Source organism: Trematomus bernacchii, unplaced genomic scaffold, assembly GCF_902827165.1.
Source record: "Trematomus bernacchii unplaced genomic scaffold, fTreBer1.1, whole genome shotgun sequence".
In the NCBI taxonomy this organism is placed as follows: domain Eukaryota; kingdom Metazoa; phylum Chordata; class Actinopteri; order Perciformes; family Nototheniidae; genus Trematomus; species Trematomus bernacchii.
The window spans coordinates 2,940,546-2,967,359 of NW_022987662.1; the positions used below are offsets into that span (position 1 = coordinate 2,940,546).

General features: G+C 41.7%; 1 protein-coding gene across 1 annotated transcript in view; it reads left to right on the forward strand.

Annotated features, from left to right (window-relative positions):
• The window catches only part of LOC117486874 (regulator of G-protein signaling 6-like), a 79,886-nt gene extending 53,315 nt beyond the window's left edge, over positions 1 to 26,571 (forward strand). Inside the window, exons 3-18 of the mRNA XM_034135458.1 lie at positions 2,000 to 2,096; positions 3,447 to 3,497; positions 5,399 to 5,505; positions 7,563 to 7,614; positions 11,394 to 11,458; positions 11,861 to 11,937; positions 13,041 to 13,122; positions 13,275 to 13,349; positions 13,746 to 13,847; positions 14,501 to 14,562; positions 18,330 to 18,440; positions 19,460 to 19,585; positions 21,066 to 21,252; positions 23,973 to 24,062; positions 24,428 to 24,481; positions 25,218 to 26,571. Coding sequence (XP_033991349.1) covers positions 2,000 to 2,096; positions 3,447 to 3,497; positions 5,399 to 5,505; positions 7,563 to 7,614; positions 11,394 to 11,458; positions 11,861 to 11,937; positions 13,041 to 13,122; positions 13,275 to 13,349; positions 13,746 to 13,847; positions 14,501 to 14,562; positions 18,330 to 18,440; positions 19,460 to 19,585; positions 21,066 to 21,252; positions 23,973 to 24,062; positions 24,428 to 24,481; positions 25,218 to 25,268 — 1,389 coding nt within the window. The 3' untranslated portion in view covers positions 25,269 to 26,571. The remainder of the gene's footprint in view (positions 1 to 1,999; positions 2,097 to 3,446; positions 3,498 to 5,398; positions 5,506 to 7,562; positions 7,615 to 11,393; positions 11,459 to 11,860; positions 11,938 to 13,040; positions 13,123 to 13,274; positions 13,350 to 13,745; positions 13,848 to 14,500; positions 14,563 to 18,329; positions 18,441 to 19,459; positions 19,586 to 21,065; positions 21,253 to 23,972; positions 24,063 to 24,427; positions 24,482 to 25,217) is intronic.
• The last annotated feature ends 243 nt before the right edge of the window (positions 26,572 to 26,814 follow it).

Sequence of the window (26,814 nt, forward strand, 5' to 3'; positions counted from 1 at the left end):
TAGCCGTAGCGCCACCGTCCTGACGTCAGGACAGTATTCAAATCGTTTTGATCAGATCCGTTGCAGCCCCTTTTTTAGAGATTTGGGTATGGAGGAAAATAGAGAGGGTTGTGTTTTCTGACACTTGGTGAGTTCCCTGGAACACCGGGGACACATATTCATGTATAAAAGACGTGCAAAAGTGCATTTTGCATGATAGGTCCCCTTTAAGTTTTCCACACTCCCGCGGGGATATCTCCGCAATGGAGCGAGCTTAAGTTTCACTTTTGATTGCATGATATAGCCCAGCGCAACACCTTCACCACACATGTTGCCACTTGTTTGTACCATTTTCAGCAATTTGTAATCTGTTCTAGAAAAACGATGTGTTTTTGGATGTTTGTGGAGTTAGGTGGTCCGCGAGTGTTTTTTTTATTGGTTAAGTGGTCCTTGGTATGAAAAAGTTTGAGAAACACTGGTCTAGCATGATGCATTTTAGAAATATATTAGAATCCAAACCTAACCAAACAACAAATCCTTGTATTTCCAAGAAACCTACTGAAGGTCTTGCTGTGGGACCTGAAAAGAAACTGCATATTTGAACAGCTTTGTTGTGCAAAATATGCTTTCGCTCTTTTATTTGCTAAAGCAGTTCAATTTCTCTTCTGTAGCAGATACTCACCCACCATGTCCTTAAAGAGGAAATGTTATAAACAATAATCTTACATGCTACTCATACCAGAAACTACTTGTAATGTTATTGTTTTGATGTAAATATCACTATATGTTTCATGATTTAAAATCTGTCAAAGAATCAGAAACATTTCAGAAAATCCATACAGGATGTAATGTATGTTGTTTCCATTTAAAGCACTGCACATTAAGTCTGTTGTTGGAGTATGTACAGCGTTCTTTGACCTGGCGTGGGTGCCTGTGAGAGTTGTACTCCACTAAGAGCTACTTTATGAATATACTCTTAAAGCTGAAAGGGTCTGCACACAGCATGATGACATATGTGCATTATCAAACACTGTAAAAGCACTCGAAAGTGCTTTTCCTTTCTGTCCATGCATGAATGTGAGTGTTCACATGATGTGTTTTGTACAGATTCAGAGTAAAGCTGTGTGGTACTCTTGTGATATCTGTCTCCAGAGCGACCAACTTCTCACATCCCACTCTCTGACGCAAACAAAGAAGCATCTGTGCAGAGAGGGGGTGTCAACTTTGCAATCAAAACAACAGATCTGACTACTACAGTGCAAAGTGGGCGCTGTGTTTCATTTAGCAACTGTACAGCTGTGATATCAGCCCAAAGGCACGTGCTGCTCCTGCTGAACCTCATCGGCTTCAATCAAATTATGCTATTTGACTCAGTTTTCAGATTGTCCTCCTACTTTATGCTGTTGTAGTATCTTTTATGGATATTTTTGACCATGTACAGTAACAACAGTGACGGATCTACACTATAAGTCCCATAGAAAAGTGGTATGTCACTTCCTTGGCTTATTTATTATTTAGGGGCCCTTTTATTGTTTTGGGGGTGTTCCTTTTCCTTCAGTGTGTTCCTTAGTACACACTAAAGGAAAGGGTGTATGTAAATGGTCTGCAAAGGCTTAAATCCTAAAGTTCACGCCAAATCCTAAAGCTCCAATCCTAAAGTTCACGCCAGAGGGAGTTTCTCGTTCACAGGCAGCAGGAAAGGTCAGCTTGTGAAGTTTTGGTCTTGATAAGCTTCATTGAAGTAAGCTCAACTTTCACTGGATGATGATTGAATTGAGATGGTGAAAAATAATGCTAACATGCAGCCTAAAGGGATGCAGACCCTTAATTAAGACACATGGCACATACGGTATAAAATGCAAAGTAGAAAACTAATGTGCTGATGGTTTATTGAAATGCTGAATGTACTCATTAATCTTTAAGTACGTCTTTCCTCAAATGGGATGGTTTTAAAGTTTCACCATTGCCCTTATTTAACCATATCTCCTTGTCTTTCCTCTCTGTCCTCCCTTTTCTGCAGATTGAAGACATTGTCACTCTCATCCAGGATGAAGAGGAGGGCGTGCCCATCAGAACTGTCAAAAGTTTCATGACCAAAATCCCCAGTGTTGTCACAGGTAAGGAGAATAAAGTTATATTTGAAAGTATTCCACAAACATTGAGACTAAAGTAAATAGTAGGTAATGGATACAGTATTCATATAAACTTGGGTTTCTTTTTACTACATACATTTTGTTCCAAAGAGCTGCTTTCCAAGAAACCTCTGGGAGATCATTTGATTCTGTAAAAACAGGCATCGCTGCATTATCTGCCTGTACGTTTGAAACAACAATCCCAGGTGTTTACGTAACACATGTGTTTTGTAGCTGCATTTACTTCTGGTTCTGTTGAGGCTGCGGCTCTGTTTTTTTTTTAGCAATGTCTTACTGGAGAATAACTGAATAGCTGGAGGGAAAGTGGGAGGACAACACATAATTAAATGTTTGTAAAAGAAAGTGAGTGTGGAAGCAGAACGAGTAATGCTGTCCTCCTACTGTCAAAGTGCCCTTAAGCAAGGCACATCAACCTCTGACTGCTGCAGTGGATCTGGGCCTGTTGGTGTGTGGAACCGCAGGGAAAGATTTACAAAAAATAAAATAAAAACATTATCAGTCAGTTGCTCTTGCAGGTGGGATTGAAGTCTGCAGGCTGTTGTTTCTTCGATTCATAATCCAAATCACTCTAAAACTCTGGAGCCACGTGGGAGGCTCTGACACACCCCGAACTAATGTTGGAAACAAAGAAAGGCCATTAACATTTTTCTTTCTCTTAGTCCTTGAAATTCTGGAAAATGCATTAGCTCAATATGCCATAAGCAGAGCATATCAATAAACACAATTACTACAGCGGCGGATGGATTTGTAGAGTAGCAGCTCAAATGTTTGAAGCTGATCGCTGGGGGCAAGAAAAACCAATGAATGATGAAGAATTAAAACATGGACTGAGAGAAAGAAGAACACATGAGATGATTCTCTCCCCGCCATGACAAAATGCTTTTTAGTATCTTCTTTAGCTATTTTAAAAGATACATTCTCTGAATATTTCTGCTCTGAAGGTCAGTGGGATAAGATAACTTTACATTTGGGCATTTTAGGACTTTTACCTTTTACCAAGATAACTCGGTGTTTTCAGTTTATAGGTCATTTGGGAAATGTCATTTGTCGTTATTTACTAATTATGAATTTAGACCCAATGGAAGTCATTGTGTATATTTTATTTGATCCATCTTTTCTTGTTCAGTTTTTTATTTAAAGGTGAATAAATTATATACTTTAAATTCAGCCTTAAAATGTGGTTCAAAAGATTAGAGGATGAAAAGAACCTTTCATTTCTTTATTACTTCTTTGATCTTTTCCCCCCCCATATTCTTACATGCCACCATGCACTTACTGTAATAACATCTGTGTTTTTCCTCTGTCCTTTCTCAGGTACAGATATTGTTCAGTGGCTGATGAAGAACCTGGCCATAGAGGATCCAGGTGAGGTCTGACAGACGATAACACCCTGCTAAATAATAACTTTGTTAAAGGAAACAGCCTCCCATGACAACAAAAGCTTTCGTTTTTTTAGTAAAGAAAACGGAAATACAGAATCTACTGGATGCAGCATTTCCCAGTTCTAGATTATTGCAGGCACAAATAACCAATTATTTGAGTTGGACATTATGTGGCTGTCAAATGTATAATGTGCAATATAAAACACAGGGAAACATTTATCTTCATGTGGAGAAATTGCTTTAAATCTGTTAAACCCCACGGACACGCCGAAGGGTCCGAAAATGCTACATCTGCTAGCACCAGTGTGATCTCTGAAGTGTCATTTATGAAACTATTAATGTTCCACACCCAGCTGACGGGAAGAAACTCAGCTAACTGACTATACAAAAAATAATAAAAAAATAATAATAATAATTCCCACAAGAAGCCTTTCAATGAGCCCTTAGCAAATACGGACTAATGACTCTGCTCATAACTCACAAAAATGATAATTTATAATTATACTTTCTGCACAAACAACACATCATCTGAAAGCTGAGATTCCACAGATTCCATGGGTATACACCCCATCACTGCAGGCAATAATTCACTGAGCTAGCAGCCAGAACATAGCAAATAAACAACATCAGTTTTCAAATCCATGATCATAATTAGCAGGTTAAATATTACAATAATTTTTTTTTTTTTTTTTTTTTTGATGGAATGAATAACTATAGTGATGATTCAATGTTATAAACATGATTGTTACAGTCTGGTACCTGAAAAAGATCAAATGGCACTGATGAAACCAGATGTGCCCAAATGTGCCCAAAGCTTAGTCCGCCTGGACTGTTTTTCCCTAAATATCTCTAAAAAGGTCAATTTTCACTTGTTTTGCCTCAATCTTAATACAGGGTACTTATTATATGTTATACTTTGGATTCCTAAAGCTTTTAGGCTACTAACCCATCATTCAAGGGTGGTTTTCACTATAAGTAATGGTTTTTTGTTAGGCAGAGGTAAGAATTTACACTTTTTTACTATGTTCCATCTGAATTCACTCTGACACAGAAACATCTATATTGATTCTGACACATCTACATCCATCTCACAGATGTAACCTTGCTTTGAGAAAAAATATTATTAATTTAACCCTTTTAGAAGTGAAGTTATAGTCATTTGTTCTGGGCATGTCATTTTCGAGCCTGAAACCTGAAAAACAGGCTTGGGGTCTACTGCTAGATAAGTTTCTCACAGCAGCCCGGTATATGAAAGGTTATACAGTTTGTGGTAAGCACTGAATGTCATACTTTAAGAAGCATACACACTGCCATGATTGAAATACATAACAGAAGATTTTTGCACCTACACTTACCAAAAGTCACTCAAACATTTTCACAGAAAAGGCTGTTGGGATGAGTTGGCAACATTGGCAAAGACAGCACAGAATGAGCAGGGAAGAAAGAAAGGAAAGCTATATTTTGCTTTCAAACTGTTGTGTGGTTGACCTGACCCGAGGCATGGTGGTGGGAGTCAGTGTTTATTGTTGGTTCAGATCCCACAGCCTGGACATTGAATCTTTGAGTCATCCATGTACATCCTCCCCTCAAACCAACCCTGGGCTGAAATCCAATTTAAATTCAGAAAGATTCAGCAGGCTATCGAAATAAAACACTTTAAAAGTGACTCATAAACATTATTTTACATGTTTGGATATTCATATATTCTGAAAAGTCAGCTACTTCATGTATTTTAGTCATTTCTCACTCAAAAGCGTGTATTTTAATGTCATTTTCCTGATATTTCCACAGCTTAGTTGATTACATCCAAGTGGATATTGTATCACAGATAATATGTGAAGAGCTGAGTACTGATCAGTGCTTCTTGTTCTCGTCCTCTCACAGCTGAGGCCATGCACATCGGGAGTCTCATCGCAGCTCAGGGGTACTTCTTCCCCATCTCAGACCACGTCCTCTCCCTCAAAGACGACGGCACTTTCTACCGCTTTCAGGTGAGCAGAGAGCGATTATAAAAACAGGAGAAGTGGCAACATTTAGTATCAATAGATAGTGTTTATTTGGATCATCAGAATCAGAAATCCTTCCATGCCCTTCAGTGGGGGAATGTGTTTGTTATTGCACAGCAGTGGCGTTACAGCCTGTATTGTGTGGTGGTCTAGTAGAGACTGTTGTGATTTACAGTCTAGACTGATCCTCAGAGTGCAACCAAGTTAGTTCTGTGAAATTAGGTTTCTAGTACTCAATACTCAGTGTTAATCTTATAGGTTTAGGGTTACACCATCTCTTAACGATCCTGAAATATGTAATTGAACGTCTCTTTTATCACCTGATACTGAGTGGTATATCAAATGTTGCCATGACGGCCAACACATTGATTTTTTAAACATTGTTAACATTTCCATGCAGTGTGAGGTCATTCCTAAGAGTGGTATTCTACGTTATGTAACATAAGATGTGGAAAGAGACCTTATGAATTAGATAACGTCCATTGTATTTTCAATGGACTGCACATTTGAGATATTTAATGTTTTTATGCAACATTAAATATAGACACATTTGGGACAGTATGCACATGGAGACAGGAAGAAATATTGAGGCAACCTTTTTAGTTTTCAGAAACTCAAACCGATCTCTATAGAAAATAAGCCACCCTGAATTTGGCGTCATCCTTGTGTAACAATTGTAAATTTGCAAGAAATGTTAGCTTGTGAGTAATGGCTTTACACATGGGTCTAATAATGGCACTTTATTATAAACGGATTACAATCGTTGTTGTTCTTCTATAACTGCAAATTGCCCTGTGCCTTTCAAATCAGACCTAAGCTCAAACTAATCCAGCATTATAGTGTGAGAGATATGAGCAGGCGAGGTTAATCTGATTGTGGAGGCGCTTATTTTTCATACAGACCTTAATAACCTTAAGATTACTTTGCCTGTTTGGGAATTACAACACACCAATCTTGATGAAACACAAGTCCCTGTCTGCAGCTTCTTCAGTACTATGTTGGGATCCTGTGACCCTATTAAAAATGAATGGTGATCTGTTCAAATATTCATCAAGCGAGCGAGTGAAGCCGGGTGTGAGTAGGAGGAAACCAAAAGCCTGACTGAGACACAAAGTGTAGTCTCATCAAGGGACAAAAAGGAAAGGAAAGCGTGCTGACATTTTACTCCTCCATTGTTCGCAGATAAAACGGTGGCATTGAAGTCACAGATTAATTAAGCCAGACTGTTCTAACCAGAATGTCCTAATTAAAAATGGGAAACAACGTTATGACATTACTCAGTGGGAAATGGCACGTGGCGAAAAATGATCTCTGTGTAGCATCTTCATTCCTTCCTTCCTCTTCACGGAGTTGTTGGAGGAGCTCTTTAATTAAAGGAGACGGCAGTTCACATTATCAAGCTTTGACCTTGCTTTTCATTCAAAGTGAAGTGGAAGAGAAGTCGAGGGCTGTTCGACATAAAAAGATTCATAAAGACCATTCAGTAGCGTTTCATTTTCGAGGTAAACTAAGTGCTAATCAAAGAGAAACACAAAAGAGGAAAGTGAAAAACAATTAACAATTTCTGTTTTTATTGAAACAAGTGAATGCTTTTGAAACTGTGATTCAAATCTCCTCCCAGCTATCTCAAACATCATCCAATCAGCATCTGTTCCTCGCCTGCTGGCTTTATTATTCTGCTTCCCAACTGTTTGTTTTGCAGCTTCCATTGCTACTCGTTTTGTTGTGTTGCTGCAGTACTCCCACGCCTCTGCAACATCCCAGGATGCCTCTAACCAGGGAACAAAAAGTATTAGGAGTCTGTTCAATACTGATAATACACATATTCTGATTGCCCACATAGTGGTGCAAAGCAATCAGGTGCACTGATGTGTCTCCGAGGCAAAAACAACAATCTCACAAAGGTTGTCGCCTCCTCAGATTTCATCGGAAAGTCTTAAAAGTATACAAACACCTGCAAGGATTTGACTCTGTTTTTTAGTCACTAACCACTGGTTGATCCACAGTTTTCCACTCTCACCTTTTCACTTGTTTCTCGTCAGGCTCCATATTTCTGGCCGTCCAACTGTTGGGAGCCTGAGAACACGGACTATGGTAAGTGGGACACATTTAGTCCTATTTTCTTTCTTGCACATTTTTGCGATAAGTCCTCTGTAACATGTGTTCGTCCATATTTGAAGAATCAATGTTATTCATCCAATTGATTTTTATAGTGTTTAAAGTGAAAAAAGTAGTATCATCAATTAGCACAAAAACACAGTAATGAGTGAGTGCTGTTAGAACCAAGGCCTTAATTGACTGTAAATTCAATTCACAGTGCTTTTATGTGATTATAAGGCTAACATGGAGGCCATTCCCCTTCAAAAACAGCACAACACAATTAACAATAGATTTACTGTGAGACTTCTCTATATAAGGACCTCATTTAGGATCAATTTGAATCCCAAAACAGCACTTAAGAAATGCTTTCTACAAACCCTCTGTCAACCACTATTTCTTAATGCTCTTAATGTTTTTCATTCATGTAAAGCACTTTGAATTGCCTTGTGTTGAAAGGTGCTGTATAAATAAAGTTGCCTTGCCTTATCGTTGCTGAGCCACAGTTAATTAAATACAGACAAATAATGATTGTGTTGCTGTAAGGGAATATTTGCAGCGTGACGTTAGAGCTCGACTCACTCAATGTAACTCTTCTATGCAGAATTAAATACTGTATAGATAAACGTCTTACTTAATACTTTATGTGCAGAGATTCGTAAAGTAGAATTAGTACATAGTGACTAATGGGTAAAGCTATGAGTGGAATACCAATTGGATATTTAACAATATAAGCAATGTGTTCATTTGCATAAGATCTACGCCTACCTACTTTAAAACATGACAGCAGTTGGCATGGAAAAAATGGATCAACATAACAAGCACTTCCTTTAAAAGACTCATCCAGCCTATTTATAAGATACCTGAATATAAATAAAATGACCTGCCCCTGCACTGTAGCACTTCTCGTACCCTCCACTGTAGAGGGGGCTTGTCAACAGATTTTCTCATTCACCGCTCCACTTCCTGCCCTTCATGCGTCACAGAGGCAGACAGAGTTTAGGGCTTAGTGCCTCTTCACACTTCACCTCATCATCCTAAAGTAACAGAGAGGTGGACAGGCAACACTGATTACACTCTCCAGCCATGGGAGGTGAGGCGGGTGGGGGGTGAGATGCCTGTATGAAGGGGGGGTGAGATGCCTGGATGAAGGGGGGGTGAGATGCCTGGATGAAGGGGGGGGTGAGATGCCGGATGAAGGGGGGGTGAGATGCCTGTATGAAGGCGGGGTGGTGAGATGCTGGATGAAGGGGGGGTGAGATGCCCTGGATGAAGGGGGGGTAGATGAGCTGCCTGGATGAGGGGTTGGATGCCTGGATGAAGGGGGGATGAGATGCCTGGATGAAGGGGGGTGAGATGCCCTGGTATGAAGGGGGGGGTGAGATGCCTGGATGAAGGGGGTGTGAGATGCCTGGATGAAGGGGGGGGTGAGATGCCTGGATGAAGGGGGGTGAGATGCCCTGGATGAAGGGGGGGTGAGCTGCCTGGATGAAGGGGGGGTGAGATGCCGGATGAAAGGGGGCGAGATGCCTGGATGAAGGGGGGGTGAGATGCCTGGATGAAGGGGGGGTGAGATGCCTGGATGAAGGGGGGTGATATGCCTGGATGAAGGGGGTGAGATGCCTGGATGAAGGGGGGATGAGATGCCTGGATGAAGGGGGGGGGGTGAGATGCCTGGATGAAGGGGTGTGAGATGCCTGGATGAAGGGGTGTGAGATGCCTGGATGAAGGGGGGGTGAGATGCCTGGATGAAGGGGGGGTGAGATGCCTGGATGAAGGGAGGTGAGATGCCTGGATGAAGGGGGGGTGAGATGCCTGGATGAAGGGGGGGTGAGATGCCTGGATGAAGGGGGGGGAGATGCCTGGATGAAGGGGGTGTGAGATGCCTGGATGAAGGGGGGCGAGATGCCTGGATGAAGGGGGGGGTGAGATGCCTGGATGAAGGGGGGTGAGATGCCTGGATGAAGGGGGGGTGAGATGCCTGGATGAAGGGGGGGTGAGATGCCTGGATGAAGGGGTGTGAGATGCCTGGATGAAGGGGGTGTGAGATGCCTGGATGAAGGGGGGTGAGATGCCTGGATGAAGGGGGGTGAGATGCCTGGATGAAGGGAGGTGAGATGCCTGGATGAAGGGGGGGTGAGTGCCCTGGATGAAGGGGGGGGTGAGATGCCTGGATGAAGGGGGGGTGAGATGCCTGGATGAAGGGGGTGTGAGATGCCTGGATGAAGGGGGGGGGGTGAGATGCCTGGATAAAGGGGGGTGAGATGCCTGGATGAAGGAGGGGTGAGATGCCTGGATGAAGGGGGGTGAGATGCCTGGATGAAGGGGGGGGTGAGATGCCTGGATGAAGGGGTGTGAGATGCCTTGATGAAGGGGGGTGAGATGCCTGGATGAAGGGGGGGTGAGATGCCTGGATGAAGGGGGGTGAGATGCCTGGATGAAGGGCGGGTGAGATGCCTGGATGAAGGGGGGTGAGATGCCTGGATGAAGGGGGTGAGATGCCTGGATGAAGGGGGGGGTGAGATGCCTGGATGAAGGGGGGGCGAGATGCCTGGATGAAGGGGGGGTGAGATGCCGGATGAAGGGGTGTGAGATGCCTGGATGAAGGGGTGTGAGATGCCTGGATGAAGGGGGGTGAGATGCCTGGATGAAGGGGGGTGAGATGCCTGGATGAAGGGGGGGTGAGATGCCTGGATGAAGGGGGGGTGAGATGCCTGGATGATGGGGGGCGAGATGCCTGGATGAAGGGGGATGAGATGCCTGGATGAAGGGGGGTGAGATGCCTGGATGAAGGGGGGGTGAGATGCCTGAATGAAGAAGGGTGAGATGCCTGGATGAAGGGGGATGAGATGCCTGGATGAAGGGGGGGTGAGATGCCTGGATGAAGGGGTGTGAGATGCCTGGATGAAGGGGGGGGTGAGATGCCTGGATGAAGGGGGGTGAGATGCCTGGATGAAAGGGGGGTGAGATGCCTGGATGAAGGGGGGCGAGATGCCTGGATGAAGGGGGGGTGAGATGCCTGGATGAAGGGGTGTGAGATGCCTGGATGAAGGGGTGTGAGATGCCTGGGTGAAGGGGGGTGAGATGCCTGGATGAAGGGGGGGTGAGATGCCTGGATGAAGGGGGGGTGAGATGCCTGGATGATGGGGGGCGAGATGCCTGGATGAAGGGGGATGAGATGCCTGGATGAAGGGGGTGAGATGCCTGGATGAAGGGGGGGTGAGATGCCTGAATGAAGAAGGGTGAGATGCCTGGATGAAGGGGGATGAGATGCCTGGATGAAGGGGGGGTGAGATGCCTGGATGAAGGGGTTTGAGATGCCTGGATGAAGGGGGGTGAGATGCCTGGATGAAGGGGGGTGAGATGCCTGGATGAAAGGGGGTGAGATGCCTGGATGAAGGGGGGTGAGATGCCTGGATGAAGGGGTGTGAGATGCCTGGATGAAGGGGGGTGAGATGCCTGGATGAAGGGGGGTGAGATGCCTGGATGAAGGGGGGGTGAGATGCCTGGATGAAGGGGGGTGAGATGCCTGGGTGAAGGGGGGTGAGATGCCTGGATGAAGGGGGGTGAGATGCCTGGATGAAGGTGGGGGTGAGATGCCTGAATGAAGAGGGGTGAGATGCCTGGATGAAGGGGGGGTGAGATGCCTGGATGAAGGGGGGCGAGATGCCTGGATGAAGGGGGGGTGAGATGCCTGGATGAAGGGGGGTGAGATGCCTGGATGAAGGGGGGAGTGTGTACTGATTAATCCTCCATCTTCTCTGTCCCTCTCACAGCCATTTACCTGTGCAAGAGGACCATGCAGAACAAGACCAGGCTGGAGCTGGCAGATTATGAGGCGGTGAGTGCTGGATATTCCATCTTTACACAGATCAATACTTCCTAATATATCTTTGTATTGATACTTATTAGTATTGATATCTGCGTCAAGCTTTTGGGGCAGAAAAAAGCTCTTAAAGGTCACATTTATGTGTGTATTATAGATTCAAAAGTAGTTAGGCTATGAAAATCCCCAGCTTCTCCTACAGTATGAGATATTAGACATACAAATAAATAAAAGCAGTGCAATAAGAAATGGTGATTAACTTGTGCAAGAGACCGGTGCAAGTGACACAATGCATCTGAGAAAATTGCTAAACTGTGCAATGTTTTAAGACTTGATTTTATTTATTTATATTAATTCTTTTCTTAGAGATTTTGACCTCAACATCTCACTGTTTCTCTTTCTCTTTCTCTCCAACAGGAGAACCTCGCCAGGCTGCAGCGAGCCTTTGCCAGGAAGTGGGAGTTTATCTACATGCAGGCTGAGGCCCAGGTCAAGTAAGTGCAATCTGTTACCAAGGCAACTTATGAAAATACAATGCATTCAGCGATTGTCATTCACACCTAAGAAAGAAAATACATAGTAATATAAACAACACAGTCAAATCAAAAGTGTGACACCTCCATATCATGAGCAGTGAGTGTTTCTGACTGACTCCATTAAGCCTCATGTAATAAATGACCTGTCCTGTGTTATCAGGGCACAGCAGGTCTACTGCTTCATGTTTCTGAGGTAAACAAAGATGATACATCTTATTGACCAGCGATGATAGGCAGCATGCTTATCGAACACATTCAAAATGAGAAAATGAAGACAGAGAAGGGATCAAGAAGACAAGATGGCTACCTCTGATTTATTTAGGCAAATAAACAGTGGAGAACAATTTTGGTCCTAATACCTTTAAATGCAAACAGAAACACAAGACCTCTGCAGAGTCTTCACACTCTTATCTGTACATGCAACCCAAAATATGACATGATGAGTATGTCAATCCTTTTAGGGGTTTTGTTTCATGAGTTACAATTTCGTCAGGTTGTCATGAATATTCAGATACTTTACTTGCGTAAAAAGAAACACTAGCTCAAGTAAAAGTATTTACAGTAAGTCCATTTACTATTGGTTACTTTCTAGTAGCAAATGTAATTGTTTCTTCTGTAGTAATACCATCCTATCAACATTTGTGCAGCCTCCTGTACATTAGTACACGTGGTGGACTAATGGTAATTGAACAGTACATAACCATCAGCATTGCACAAAGGAATACCGTCCATGCTTTTGATTTGTCTACAGAGCCTACCAAATTGTGGAGGTGCAGCAGTATGAACACATAAGTAGCAGTACAAACAAACAAACACACACACACACGCACACACGCACACGCACACACACACTCAGAAACTGGTGCAGAGGCGCGTGCCAAAAGCTTTGAGCACATGAGCTTGAATATTGTTAAAAAGTGATGAACGTATAGACTTATAATAATCTCCAGACTGTCTCTTTCCCTTTCTCATCCTTCTATCCTGATTCAATTGCTACATGTAATGTTGATGCCAGGGGAGCTGCATGCTGTATTTCTCACTCTGACTGATCTCACGTGCAGGATCGACAGGAAAAAGGATAAAACAGAGAGGAAGATCCTGGACAGCCAGGAGAGAGCCTTCTGGGACGTCCACAGACCTGTGGTGAGCCTGTCCGTGCACAGTGTACACGCCTACCTCATCTTCCTCATATACACAAAGTGCCTCTTCTCTATTATTCCAGAGCTCTCTTTGGGGTTACTTGGAATCAAAAGGACTCTGTGACTGTAATGTTTTTTTGCTCATGTTTCCTTCAGCCTGGATGTGTGAACACGACAGAGATGGACATCAGGAAATGTAGACGCATGAAGAACCCCCATAGAGTTAAGAAGGTATAACCTCCATTTACAAGGGTGTTAAAGTGGCATTGTCCTTAAAATACTCTAAATGACTGGTACCTGTTTACCAATGACTTGATCATATCAGCACTGTTCCTTAAGAGATTACTAATGCAGCAAGGGTGTCGTTTCCTCATACTGATATTCTGTACAAACTGTGCTGTTGTATTTGTTGTAAAGTATTTTATTGTATGTACAGCACTTTGGCTCGACTAAAAATCGTTTTAAAAATGTGCTATATAAATAAAACTTGATTTGATTTGATTTGAATCATATTTAATAACTGAAATGTATCCCTTGTGTTTGTGCCTTAAGACAATAATAAGTACACAATGTATGTCTCTTTTTATTTCTCCCACTTCTCCTCTCTCCTCATGTTCAAACTCTCAGTCGGTGTATGGTTTGGTGGAGGAGGGAACACAGTCTCAGAGCCCCATACACACTCCCTCACACCACTGCAGGAAGGGCACCAAAGAGGACGTAGAGAAAGAGGTACAAATGTGTCTATGAAGTATTTGCGAGAAACTCATGTAAAGAAAAACTTTAGTTGCTACAGTATATCATTTTTACTCCGCCATCATTGAATTTTAAGCATTCCATGAAAAATGGACAGACTCTCCACTGCATTTTGCACTCTGCTATGTACGTTTGGCAGGAACTGCTACTTTCTCGCACAAAGAGAGATTGATTTTCACCACAAAAAAACAAGCACAAATGCACAGATGCAGCTGGTTCATGGGGAAATAGGTCTTAATAATAAGAAACTGTAACTGTACTTTGAACACTTAAATTATATTATTAACATTTTAAACTGTATACCCCGGTTATCTAGGCCCTTTGTTTTGTTTAATGTATATATGTCACACTGTAGGACTGCGGGAAACGATATTTCTGGATGTACAACATGTAGAATTATTGACAATAAAGCTGACTTTGACTTTGACTTTGACTTTGAAACAGTAGCACTTACATTTCCACCGAAGCTGCCAACCAACTCAAACATGGTCTTTCTCTCTTATGTTAGCAATAGAGTTATACTTGTCCTCCACTGTTATTTTAGAAAATTGAAGACGTTTACTTTCCGGTTTGTTTGCTGTTCTCGTACAAAATCAGCAAACACTGCCATCTGTCGTGTCCTCTTTCAGATCTTATTCCTGAACACCCAGATCGATCGTCACCGTATGAAGATGTCTAAAGTGGCTGAAAGGTAAACTAAAGTCTCACTCAAACACTGAACAAGTATGTCTTACCTTGAGAAGGAGACACCATTCTTTTTCCTTCAGAGGCTCTCTCTCTATAATCAGACACATTGATGCTGACTTCCCTTTTATTAAATCTGTAGAGCGGTGGTGTGTAGAGGAGACTTTTTGTGAGACCTCATCTGGTTTATCATGTATGGACATATAAGAAGGGCTTTACTTCTACAGCGTGTGTGCCGTTGATGTTTGTGTAAAGGCCCAGACACACCGGGCCGATTTCGGCGTCGATAGATGTCTGGCCGTCGATGAGCGTCCTGTCGCCCTACTCAAATTGGTGTGTCCTGCACCGTCGTGTCTTTTCGGCCGTGCCGACACCTTCCGCCGCCGATTCGACATGTTGAATCAGGAGGCTGTCGGTTAAATGCCGTCGGCAAAATAAATCACTCTGATTGGCTGTTAAGCTTAGCGAATCAGTGCATGAGAAGCGAAACGGAAGTGAGGGACCCAAACAAACGATTAAGAAGGCACACACAGACGGCTATTCTTTTTCATTTTCATCTCACCTGGACGCAAGAGTTTTATTTTTTATCGTGGTGATCTGGAATGAAGAAACCGAAATGGAACGCACACGCTATTTGTTGTTTGTTTATATCACGCAGTCTGTTCTTCTTCTCTCGGTGTATCACGCAGTCTGTCTTCCGGTTGTTGCCTCTTTTGAATGACGAATACACACTACCGCCGCCTGCTGGTAAGGAGAGTTATTGCAATTCATGCATGCGCAGTTCGTACGTGCTACTTGGCCGTCGGCTGAAGTCGAGTCCAGTGCGACTGTTGGCCAAGACGCAGGAGACGTGAGGCGACACAACAGTCGTGTTCCGTCAGGACGTGTTCTTTGGTGTCAGTTTGGTGTGTCAGGGCCTTAAGGGTCTGACTAGGGTGGGTTGCAGGGTTTAGTAGGTTCTGCTTTCTCTCCATGGATGTCCTTCATTTCCCCCATTCGGCAATTTGGAATAGGGGTCAAAGGTCAAGGCACAGGCCAGCATCCATGTCACTCCCATCTATGCCACAGCCAATGCAACAGAAAGGAAAAATAAAGGCTGCCCTATCTAATCTTTTCATTTGTAATTGTGTCCTGCAAAGAGGAGGAGATATTAGAAGTGACGATAAAAACAGAAATGCTCTGTGGGCTCTGCGAGGTTCTTCTTTTGGCTGCAGTCCTAAAATGCACCTTTATAAAAATAAAAGCCATTGCCGTAGGATTTTTTTGACACAGTGTTAAACAAGAAACATTTCATCATATTGCTGCACTAGAACTGAACACTGAAAACGGCACTTGGATATTTGAACGTACTTGAAACAAGTAGATTTGTTTAAATATCACATTGTACAGGTAGATTAATAAAAATAATAATATGAAAGAGGTTAAAGGGTTGCCACAGCCTTAAAGCACAAATTGTAGGCTTCACAAATCTTACATTCATTATGGGCTTATTGTTTTAATTGTGTTACGCTGTGGAGGCCTTCTTGTTATTGTGTCCACATTGTCCGGCAAAAACATATTTGTCTGCAAGTAAAGGTCTTTCAAGGCTGAAGACTTTTCTTCTTGCCGCTGCTTTTAATTGAACTATTCATATCTTAAACTGCACTGTAAACTTTTATTCCTGTATTTTTTCTTTTAATGTTTATTTTATTATCTTTGCTTTTTAATGACTGTTTTTAAATGCCATGTCTTTCATTTTTGTTAAGCACTTTGAATTACCTTGGTTCAAGGTTCAAGGCTTTTATTGGTCATACGAACATAGCTACAGTGTAGTTATGACGATGAAAATCTTAGGTCCCAGGCTCCACCAACAAAAAGTAAATACAAAAAGAAAAATAGTAAAAAAAAATTGAAATAGTGCAATAATAATTTCTAAGTAGCAGCCAGATGAATGTTATGGATATTGTTTCAAAGTGCAGATGTCTAATAGTCTTATGGCTTGTGGGATGAAACTGTCCCTGAGTCTGGTGGTTTTAGTCCGGATGCTTGTGTTGAAAGGTGCCAATTATATACACTTGCATTGCCTTGCCTTTCTAGCCCCCCCTCATGTCTGGCAGACTCTCCTCTGTTTGCTTCCCTGTCGTTCCCATCCTCTGCTCAGTCAGTCGGCGAGCCGTTAGCTTCCAGCGGAGCAGAAACTGTGATTACTGCTCCGCCTCTCTGACCCTTTGACCTCCTGACTCCTCTACAGAGTTTAATTTGTGCTCAACAGAGCAGATAGTCAGCTGCGTTTCCCCAATAACTGCAAGAAACAACATGTCACACAACATCAGTCATGTTGGGCGATTAAACTACTAGCATCATCGCTTCTTTTTTTTTAAATCACTTCACATTAGGAATCATTTCTCAAGTATGATCACTCTTTGGGTGAGTGGGCACTCATGTTGGTTGAACTGTTTCCTGTTGATTGACCTAAGGTTGAAATTAGAAAACATATGATGTGAACAAATGTGTAAACTTGAACTGCTGCATGGAGAAAACATATTTGTAACATGTACAGCGGTTTGTTGAAGCGTGGTTTCCTTTTACTTTAGTTCAATTTGTCTCAAAGGTATGACGAATAAAAGTCTTGGATGAAGCTAAGCACAACATTATTGAAGTCCATGCACAAGTAAAGATTCATTAGAACAATTTACGAGTGCAAAAATCCTGATTTGATGAAAAGGGTTTTATGATAACATGCAGTCTTTGTAGCTAATCTGTTAGACATGATCAAACCTGATGGATGCACACTGGGCAGGCTCTCACAGGACGATGCTTCACTTCCAGTTTAATAGATTTGACTTTTCTTTTCATTTGGGGTGTATTTCTCTGGATGCAAACTACTGAAGTGCAAAGCTTTAAAAGTAAGGAGAACATATCGTTTGACTTTAGTTCAACTAAACACATGCACAATTCTGAGAGTGCATGAACACTAAACAGAGTGCGGGTTTGAATGGATTCTGTTCAGGTTGTCGCTGTGCTTGGTCCTGATTCTTGGCTTGTGTGGTTGCATACTTTACTTTGCACTGATCTGAGACCAGTGTTTGTCATTACATCTACACTCTGGTCTCGATTGTCTGACATCCTCCATTTGATTTTGCTAAAACTGTAGAATTAGCCTGCTGTGTTTGCGAACTACAGGTCTGATTAAGAGCCGTCAAAGTGTATTCTTTGAAGAATGCTAGAGTGACTAACATACCGTAGGAAAGAAATCACAATCTGTTATAGTAGATTATTAAATTACGGTTTAGACTGTGATCATTAAAACCTTTTCAGAGCCCTGCTGTTGTTGATGCCTTTTCTTCTTCGCTGCGTCTCTCGGTTTGTGTTTATCTCAGACTATCAAAGAGAGGCAGGAGGTTCACATCTCAGCTTTTGATCAGAACAGATGCTCCTGCTTCACGATTTGTTTTTGCATAATTTACTCAATTAACTTCTGAAAGCCTTCAGGTAAACAGGAAATATGAATCTCATTGAACAAATGGCCATGGCAAACTTTCTCTCTTAACTTGATGATTAATCTGCCCGTGTGTGTGTGTGTGTGTGTGTGTGTGTGTGTGTGTGTGTGTGTGTGTGTGTGTGTGTGTGTGTGTGTGTGTGTGTGTGTGTGTGTGTGTGTGTGTGTGTGTGTGGTGTGTGTGTGTGTGTGTGTGTGTGTGTGTGTGTGTGTGTGTGTGTGTGTGTGTGTGTGTGTGTGTGTGTGTGTGTGTGTGTGTGTGTGTGTGTGTGTGTGTGTGTGTGTGTGTGTGTCAGTCTGATAAGCTACACTGACCAGTACATGGACTACGACCAGTTTGTGACGGCTCAGGAACCGGCTAATCCCTGGACCAGCGACGACCCCTCCCTCTGGGAACTGGAGGCCAGGTACAAAACCACGACGTTTTCATTTTCACGTCCGATGGACACTTCCTCCTAAATGGTAGAAGACATATTGTTCTCATTATTAGGGTATTCATGTTCAAAAAGCTCTTTATTTTTCTCATACTGCCTGTGCTGCAGCACCGCTTTTCACCCTCTGTCTGAAACCAGAGCCCAGTCAACTCTGATTGGTTAGCTGGCCGGCTCTGTTGTTATTGGTCAGCCGCTTAAAGATGTCCCGCCCCTTAGCCTATCACGTACAATGGGTTTGAGTGCTGGCCAATATAATATTTATTTTGTATTGCTTTTTATTAATTCTACCGTGTTGTGTCATGTCTATTTATACTGTTCATGCTCACTGCCTGTAGCACTTCGGGATTTGAATTCGAATATGAAGTGCTTTTATAAATGGAACCCATTATTATTATTATAAGCGTGTGAGTTACACAGTAGATGTTATTATGTTTATTACGTTTTTACGTGGGGTGAAATCTGACCTTTTTTAATTGAAAATTGACATTACTTTGTTTCCTGATCCTGAAATGTTTACTGCAGAGTTGTTTTGTTGAAAGTAGTTTCATTTTTTGTATTTTGTTTGGAGAGGTGCTGCAGCTCTCAACACTTGCACTCTGCTCTGCACTCCCGGCCTGTTCTGAATTATGCAGGAATTAATTAGAGCAGACGTATAATAATTGTGCCTAATGTAGTTTAATAATTCAGACGGATAGATTAATTGCATGATAGGAGGAAATATATTCCCTGCAGAGATTAAAACAGATTGATTTCAGATGAACGTTGGCATAATGCGCTGCTTTCCCGACACCAATCCCACATCAACATCAGCACTTAGATGACTGATAGCAAATCAGGTTTTTAAGATGTATTCCTGCCTCTGTTTTCACGTCAGCACTACTTAGCATTTATTCACAATTCCCTTGTCATTTCTAATCTCTATTCTATCGTGGCCTTCCTGTTCAAGCATCAGGTGGATGTTTATACTCTCTTTGATCTCCCCTCTCTCCCAGTAAGGAGCCCAGTCAGCAGCGGGTGAAGAAGTGGGGGTTCTCTCTGGAGGAGGCGCTGAAGGACCCGGCGGGACAGGAGCTCTTCCTCAAGTTCCTGGAGTCAGAGTTTAGCTCAGAAAACCTGCGGTGAGCAAACGGAGATGCTTCAATAATCCTCTTTAATCCTTTTTATGGTATGGTTATCTTTTCCATTTCATGAGAACTTTTACAATTCCTATATGAACACATCTTGCGGTGCGCAGTGGTTGTCAACTTTATATTTAGGGTTGTTGTGGAGAAAGGGAAAGAAAGGGATAGTTTATTCTGCTTTAGGAAAAAAACAGGAAGTACCGTATAGCATCGTTTTATTGTCCTTGTTCACTTGTGAGAAGAGAATAACAGTATACAGCACTTTTACTGCTCTGAAAACTTGGTTCCTATCATGTCAACCCACTGGCACACAGTAAACATGGGAAGAAACATATCACAAGAGAAAGATGTTCCGGTTCCCAGAACAAAAGATATGGTACCTTGAACACAATGAGGAAAAACAGACTCTGAGAGACAGACAAGAGTAGGACAAATTAATCTTGTTGCATTTGAAAGTATAAATACATTTCAAGTTTTTCTCAGCAAGATTTCACAGAGTTGTTGCGTACAGATATTACATTTACACCTCATTTAGATATACAGTATCTACTTTGGTTTGTGATGCGTACGTGAGTGTGAGCTAGAATTAGCACCTCTAAAAGCCGGAGAGAGAGGGAGAGAGAGGGAGAGAGGGAGAGAGAGAGAGGGAGAGAGGGAGAGAGGGAGAGAGAGAGACCTCAGACTCTTCTGGGGATAAACTGTGAGAGATAACGTGAAGGTTGTTGATACCTCTGAGCTACAGAGGGAGAAAACAGACACACACACACACACACACACACACACACACACACACACACACACACACACACACACACACACACACACACACACACACACACACACACACACATCACTGATCACCCCTCGCTCTCGCTCTCTATTGTTCCTGTTTCCGGACCTTTACTTGCTTTTATGAGGGAGCCTTTTGGAGAGCATTACTGAGGGAGAGTGACTAGGGATGAGAAGTGGAGTGAGAGAGAGCAGCAGAGTGTTTCTCTCTGTATTATTATGTTATCTCTGGAGCAATCAACAGATCGATATAGATACAAACTCATGCTGAAGGCACTTGAGTGGCTCTCTGCTGCCCCTGCTGGCCAACACGGTGTATTACCTGCTTCCCTCTCTTATACTGGGGAAAAGCCTCAGTGAATTATTCAAAATAAAGGACTTAAAATGTTAAATGTGGCTATTTGAAGTCCCTCTTTACAGGTTTCTCACCTAATCTCTGTGAAGATTTTATTAGTCATGGTTACAAATATTATATTACAAGTGTGCCAATAAATCTCCATAAAACCTACAAACTGGTCCTTCAAGTAAAGCTTATTTTCTTAACGAAGACAAGTCAAATTTTCTCATTAACGGTTCAAAGTGGTCAAATTATTTGTAAAAAAAACCTTATCTCTTGCCTGCAGATCAGGTTGGTTTGGACCCTCTCTAAGCTGTATAATATCTGAAATGAATGTGCTCTGTCCTGCAGGTTCTGGCTGGCGGTGCAGGACATGAAGAGGCGGCCGCAACAGGACGTGGCTCAGCGGGCGGAGGACATCTGGGCCGAGTTCCTGGCGGAGGGAGCGCCCAGCTCCATCAACCTGGACTCACACAGCTATGAGCGCACCAGCCAGAACCTGAAGGACCCCGGGCGGTACAGCTACGAGGACGCACAGGTGGGAAAACACAACGTACTGCAGTGCTTTTGGGTTAACAGAATGAATCCCATATGTTTAAAATGTATTGTATTAAAAACAAGCAGAGGTGGGAAGTAGTGGAGTACAAATACTTCGTTACTGTACTTAAGTACATTTTTCTGGTATCAGTACTTTACTCCACTACTTATTACTTTTACTTCTTACATTTTTCACACAAATACCTGTACTTTCTACTTCTTACATTTTCCAAACAGGTTCGTCACTTTAGTTTGAATGTGTGTTTGGTGGCGTGATCATTATTATTTAGAGTCATTGCGTGCCTATTGATTTGAACACGATCCGTGTATCCATCATTTCCTGGTCTTCTCTAAAGAAGAGGGACCAATGAAAACCTTGTCATGTTGCCGTTGTTCAGCATGGAAACATTCATTAGCTAACAATGACATTATTGTTCTATTAATATAAAGGGAGGTCAGGTACTCTTTAAAACAGCTGCTAGTTATGGGTACTTTTTACTTAAGTACATTTCGAAACCTCTTTACTTTTACTTGAGTAAAGAAGTTTAGTCAGTACTTCTACTTTTACCAGAGTATTTTTAAACACGAGTATCTGTACTTCTACTTGAGTAAAGGATGTGTGTACTTTAGCCATCTCTGAAAACACGATTAGAAAATGATTCATAAAGCAGGGAAACATTCTCATTATAGGCCTCTGTGGTAGTAAACAAACAATACTATTACCCTATAGGGACATTTCTTTAAAATCCACAGTTGAAATGAAACAGTTCATTATAAAATTGAGAGATAATTGGTCCAGATCCATTTAAAACCTCATTAACTCGCTCGCCCACTCACAGAAATAACATTATCTACAAGTACCATTTATAAATTACATTCAGAAGAGAGAGCAAGAGAATAATCCATGCATTTAAAATGCCACTCTCTCCTTATTCCCACCTGTCAGTTTAAAGGTTAAACTGTCTTGCTCAAGTGAAATTCAATAAAACACACAAATAAAACACCCACTGCCTTTTAATATGCAGAAAACATCACAACACAAATGTCCACTGCATATAAAGCCTACAGAATGGTTATAGTACAAGTAGTACAACATACTAATTTCTTTAACCCTCCTATTGTCTTCGTTTTCCCCCCCTTACTTTGGTGTTCGCGGTCAAATTTGACCGGTCCTGTTTTAACTGCTATTACATTAACACAAAAACCATTAATCATGACCAAATGTCATTTAACACCCTTTCAAACTGTAAATATTGTATCAGACTACTGGTATACATGAAACACTGCAGTAAATATACAAAGAATAGACACTGAACATGTATTGCGTGTGCCCGGTGTGATCCATGTGGGGGGGATGGGCACATAAGAGCGGGAAATGTGTCAAATTGTTGTGTGTGTGGGGGGATTGGGCACATAAGGGGGGGGAACACATTTAGTGTGTGTGTGTGTGTGTGTGTGTGTGTGTGTGTGTGTGTGTGTGTGTGTGTGTGTGTGTGTGTGGTGTGTGTGTGTGTGTGTGTGTGTGTGTGTGTGTGTGTGTGTGTGTGTGTGTGTGTGTGTGTGTGTGTGTGTGTGTGTGTGTGTGTGTGTGTGTGTGTGTGTGTGTGTGTGTGAACACCATGGGTGTTACAAAGTTGACTAAATCATCCAAAATCCAATGAAAGTGGTGATCAGAAATGTCATATGTTCAAATGTGAAGGATATCATAAAGCCTTAATGCAATCGAATGTAAAACAAAAAAGTTATGATTGATGAAAGTAGTAAATCGGTCAGATTTGACCCGAAGACAACAGGAGGGTTTTTAAATCAATACTGCAGACTGCACTGTGACTTTTATTATAGTATTTTATTCCTGTATACTATTTCCCCTTACTTTAATTTGTATTATCTTTGCTTTTTAATGATTTAATGTATTTAGATGTCGTTTTATAATGTGTATCTTGTGCACTATGTCTTTAATGCTGTTTATATTTTGTGTAAAGATAGATAAATATATACTTTATTTATTCCAAATTGGGAAATAATTTAGTTCTAGCAGCAGTGACGAGCATTACAAGTTAAACATGTTTGAAAGATACAATAAAATGCAAATCTAAAGCACTTTAAATCAAATTAAATGTACCATTCCCTTTCAGTGCAACAGTGTTTCTCGCCACATAAAACAATGAAATAGGCATCCAATCCTATTGAAGCTGATCTATAACATGGAGTGTACAGTAATCACAAAGCTCACTTCCCCCACCTTCTCTCTCTCTCTGCGGGGAACTAAGTTTAGCACCGTTCAGAACGGCTATATCACACTTCTAATTCAAATCTCTCCAGGTGATCAGTGTCAGGCGTGCCTCTTCAGAAACTCTATCCCACTCTGCTGTCTGCCCCATTTGTCTTTCCTACACGCTTCACCAATATCTACTAATGGGTTTATATTGTGGAGTGATTTACAGAGAATACGCCTCGCTGGGAGATAGAAACGGAAAGAAGAGTCTGGGGGGTTTGTGGGGTTTCTGTCAAAAATCCTCTCCTGTTACAGGCTTGAAAGGGAAAGTTACATCTACACATTTTTCCTGTCAGTGAGTTCCTAATTTGCCACATCACGTTCCTCCCTTAGTGACTGTCTCCTTACGTTTTGCACGACACTGTTTCAGAATGATTTACAGAAGCCCTGGGAAGCATGTAACCCACGTGTCTCTTTCTCTTTCTGCCTCTTCTCTTTCCATTTAGGACCACATCTACAAACTGATGAAAAGTGATAGCTACACACGCTTCCTGCGCTCCAACGTGTACCAGGACCTGCTGATGGCAAAGAAGAAAGTAAGCATGTCTGTCTGTGTTTGTCCCACAGGTCGATCTCTCTGCACATCACTGATATACTCAATGTGTGATTACACACGGCAGGAAGTGAGGTCATATACCAGGCAGGTCGCTTTGTAAGGAGGCAGGAATGAGAGGTCTTTTTTTTTACGTTATTTATTGACTTGGTTTGTCCCTACATGAACGTTGCTCAAAATACTAACCCATGTTTTTACAGGCAGACGAGAATACACAAAATAAAAGAAACATGTCCTATCTTAATCTGTAATAATGTGAACAAATCTGCTCAAGTGTTAGATTCATACGCTATTTAAACACTGAATTGTTGAACTGTTCCTCTTGTGATTTTTCTCTTGGACTCTCAGCCTGAAACGGAGCAGGGCCGACGCACCTCTCTGGAGAAGTTCACTCGCAGTGTGGTGAGTGTCCCTCTGCTTATAACTCTTCAACTGCATTCATTCAATTACAAAGAGTTGTTTTTTTCAAAAGTCAGCAGATTTACATATTATAGCATTTCTGTTTTTTGCTATACAATGACTTTCTTTTCAATTTCTTTACATACTATTGACCTTTTCATGATATTTTGTAACAAACTGTACTATGACGTTTTACACATTTTTCGACATGCTATACTATGACTTTTTTAAGACAATTTTAAGACATGCTACACCATGACTGATTGACCTAACCATTTCAGACAAACTAGTTCATGACATTTATCATGATTTTTTGTGACGTAGTATACTATGAATTTTTTTTCAAATGTCTCAACATGCTATACTATGACGTTTTTTCTACATACTATACAATGACTTTTTCATGATATCTTTTAACATGCTATACTATGACGTTTTTCAAAATGTTCATTATATTATATTTTTTCAACATCCTATATTATTACTTTTTCAGATTTTCCACATAGTACCACAATGCCTTTTTTAATTCTTTAACTTTTTCATGACTGCTCCACCGAGGCATTTTCGTGTGGTATCATTATGATGTACTTGTGGTACATCATATGTTGTCCACTTACCACCCAGCACCAAAGCTTTGATACATTTCTGCAGTCTTTCTTTTCTTTAACTTTTCCTCCCACACTGCTCTTAAGGTGACAGCTGTCCCCCTCCCTCCCTTTATCTCTCTGCCTCCCATCAGGGCAAGTCGCTGACGGGCAAACGGCTGACGGGCCTCATGCAGTCGTCCTGACCAGGCTTGGATGAAGAGTAGGAGGAACCGTACCCAGAAGAGCTGCTTGCCCCTGGGGAGCAGCTGGAAAAAGACCCTGGGGTGTTTGGGTGTGGCTTTGGGAGGCGGATGATGGCGCCAAAACGAGCCCAGACTGCCACCATGTTTGAAACTCACCTCAGATCTGTTGAAGAGGACTGACAGCATGCAATAAGTCACCAGACCTGACACCAGGACAGTGCTGTCACAGTGTAGAGGAAAAAACAATCTTCTTAGGAGCTTTCTACTCAAAAGCCTGCACCACGCCAGGCTTTGTTGTCACTCTTTGTTTGTCTGTACTATCTACACACATGTTGCTATATGGTGGCTGGAGAGGCTTTACTTTCAGTGATATAAACATGGAATGCAAATGAGACTTAGATTAATGCTGTAGCTAGCTGTTTTATCTCACGTCATTCCCTAGGATGATATAAGGGAAAGAGAGTGACGAAGTATACATATCCGCACTCTCGAGCTGAACTTCTGCTCATTCCACACATTGATGTTCAAACAGGTGGAGTAGGCAAATTAGCTTTTTGATCACTGTCCTTATGTGGGATGGCACAAGATTGAAAACGTGGTTTAGTCGGTTACAATGTGTGTTTACATGTCCTTCAAACTAATGCCTGTTTTCATGCTCATTACAGACAAAAACTACAGAACTTTATATTATTTCCTGTAAACACCTTGACCTGCTCTGGTACAGTAGGTTGTTCCTGGAAAGCAACCTATTTTCGTTTCACACCTATGACACACACAACATATTCTATATCTATTTCTTAGGTTATTTAACATATCTACAACAATTCTACTTTCATGTGTTATCACTGCCACTGTCATTTTGAACGAGAATGTCTTCAAAGCATTGTACAAACCACGCTGAACAAACAGAGGTGTGATCTTGTTTTCATCACAAGGTAAGAGCAGGTTGATCATATTATAAAAACATAGTGTGTAACTTTTAAATGAGCACGCTGATAGGCTTTAATCTTCTGAACATTCCACTTTAGGCGGCCACAACAAGGTTTATAGTGGACTGACCTCCAACCATCCTCACCTAATGTAAAGAGGACCATGATAATAAATGAGGAATGCACAATGAAGCTGGTCTGTTATTTCATGTTTTTCCATTTAATTCCTCCAGGAGCCTCAAAGGAATCACGAAAAGGAGCAAATAGTCGACTTTTGAACTGTGATCCATCTGACAGGTACTTCTCTCTTCTTGTAGTCATATAGCGCCCTCTTGTGCATCCCAGAAGTCAATACAGGAACATTTATTTTAGTGTTACAGGATATATGCAGGAATACTGAAACCCTGATCAAAATAATGTATTAAAAGGTTATTCTATACTATGACACTTTTCAGACATACTATATTATAACTGTTTTTCCAAATGTTCGACCTGCATAATTATATATTTCTTCATGTTTTTAAGACTTTTTCAGTACACTATAACTTAGTATGACGTTTTTTTGAACTACTATATATTTATTTTTACATACTATAATATTTTTCGACATACTATTT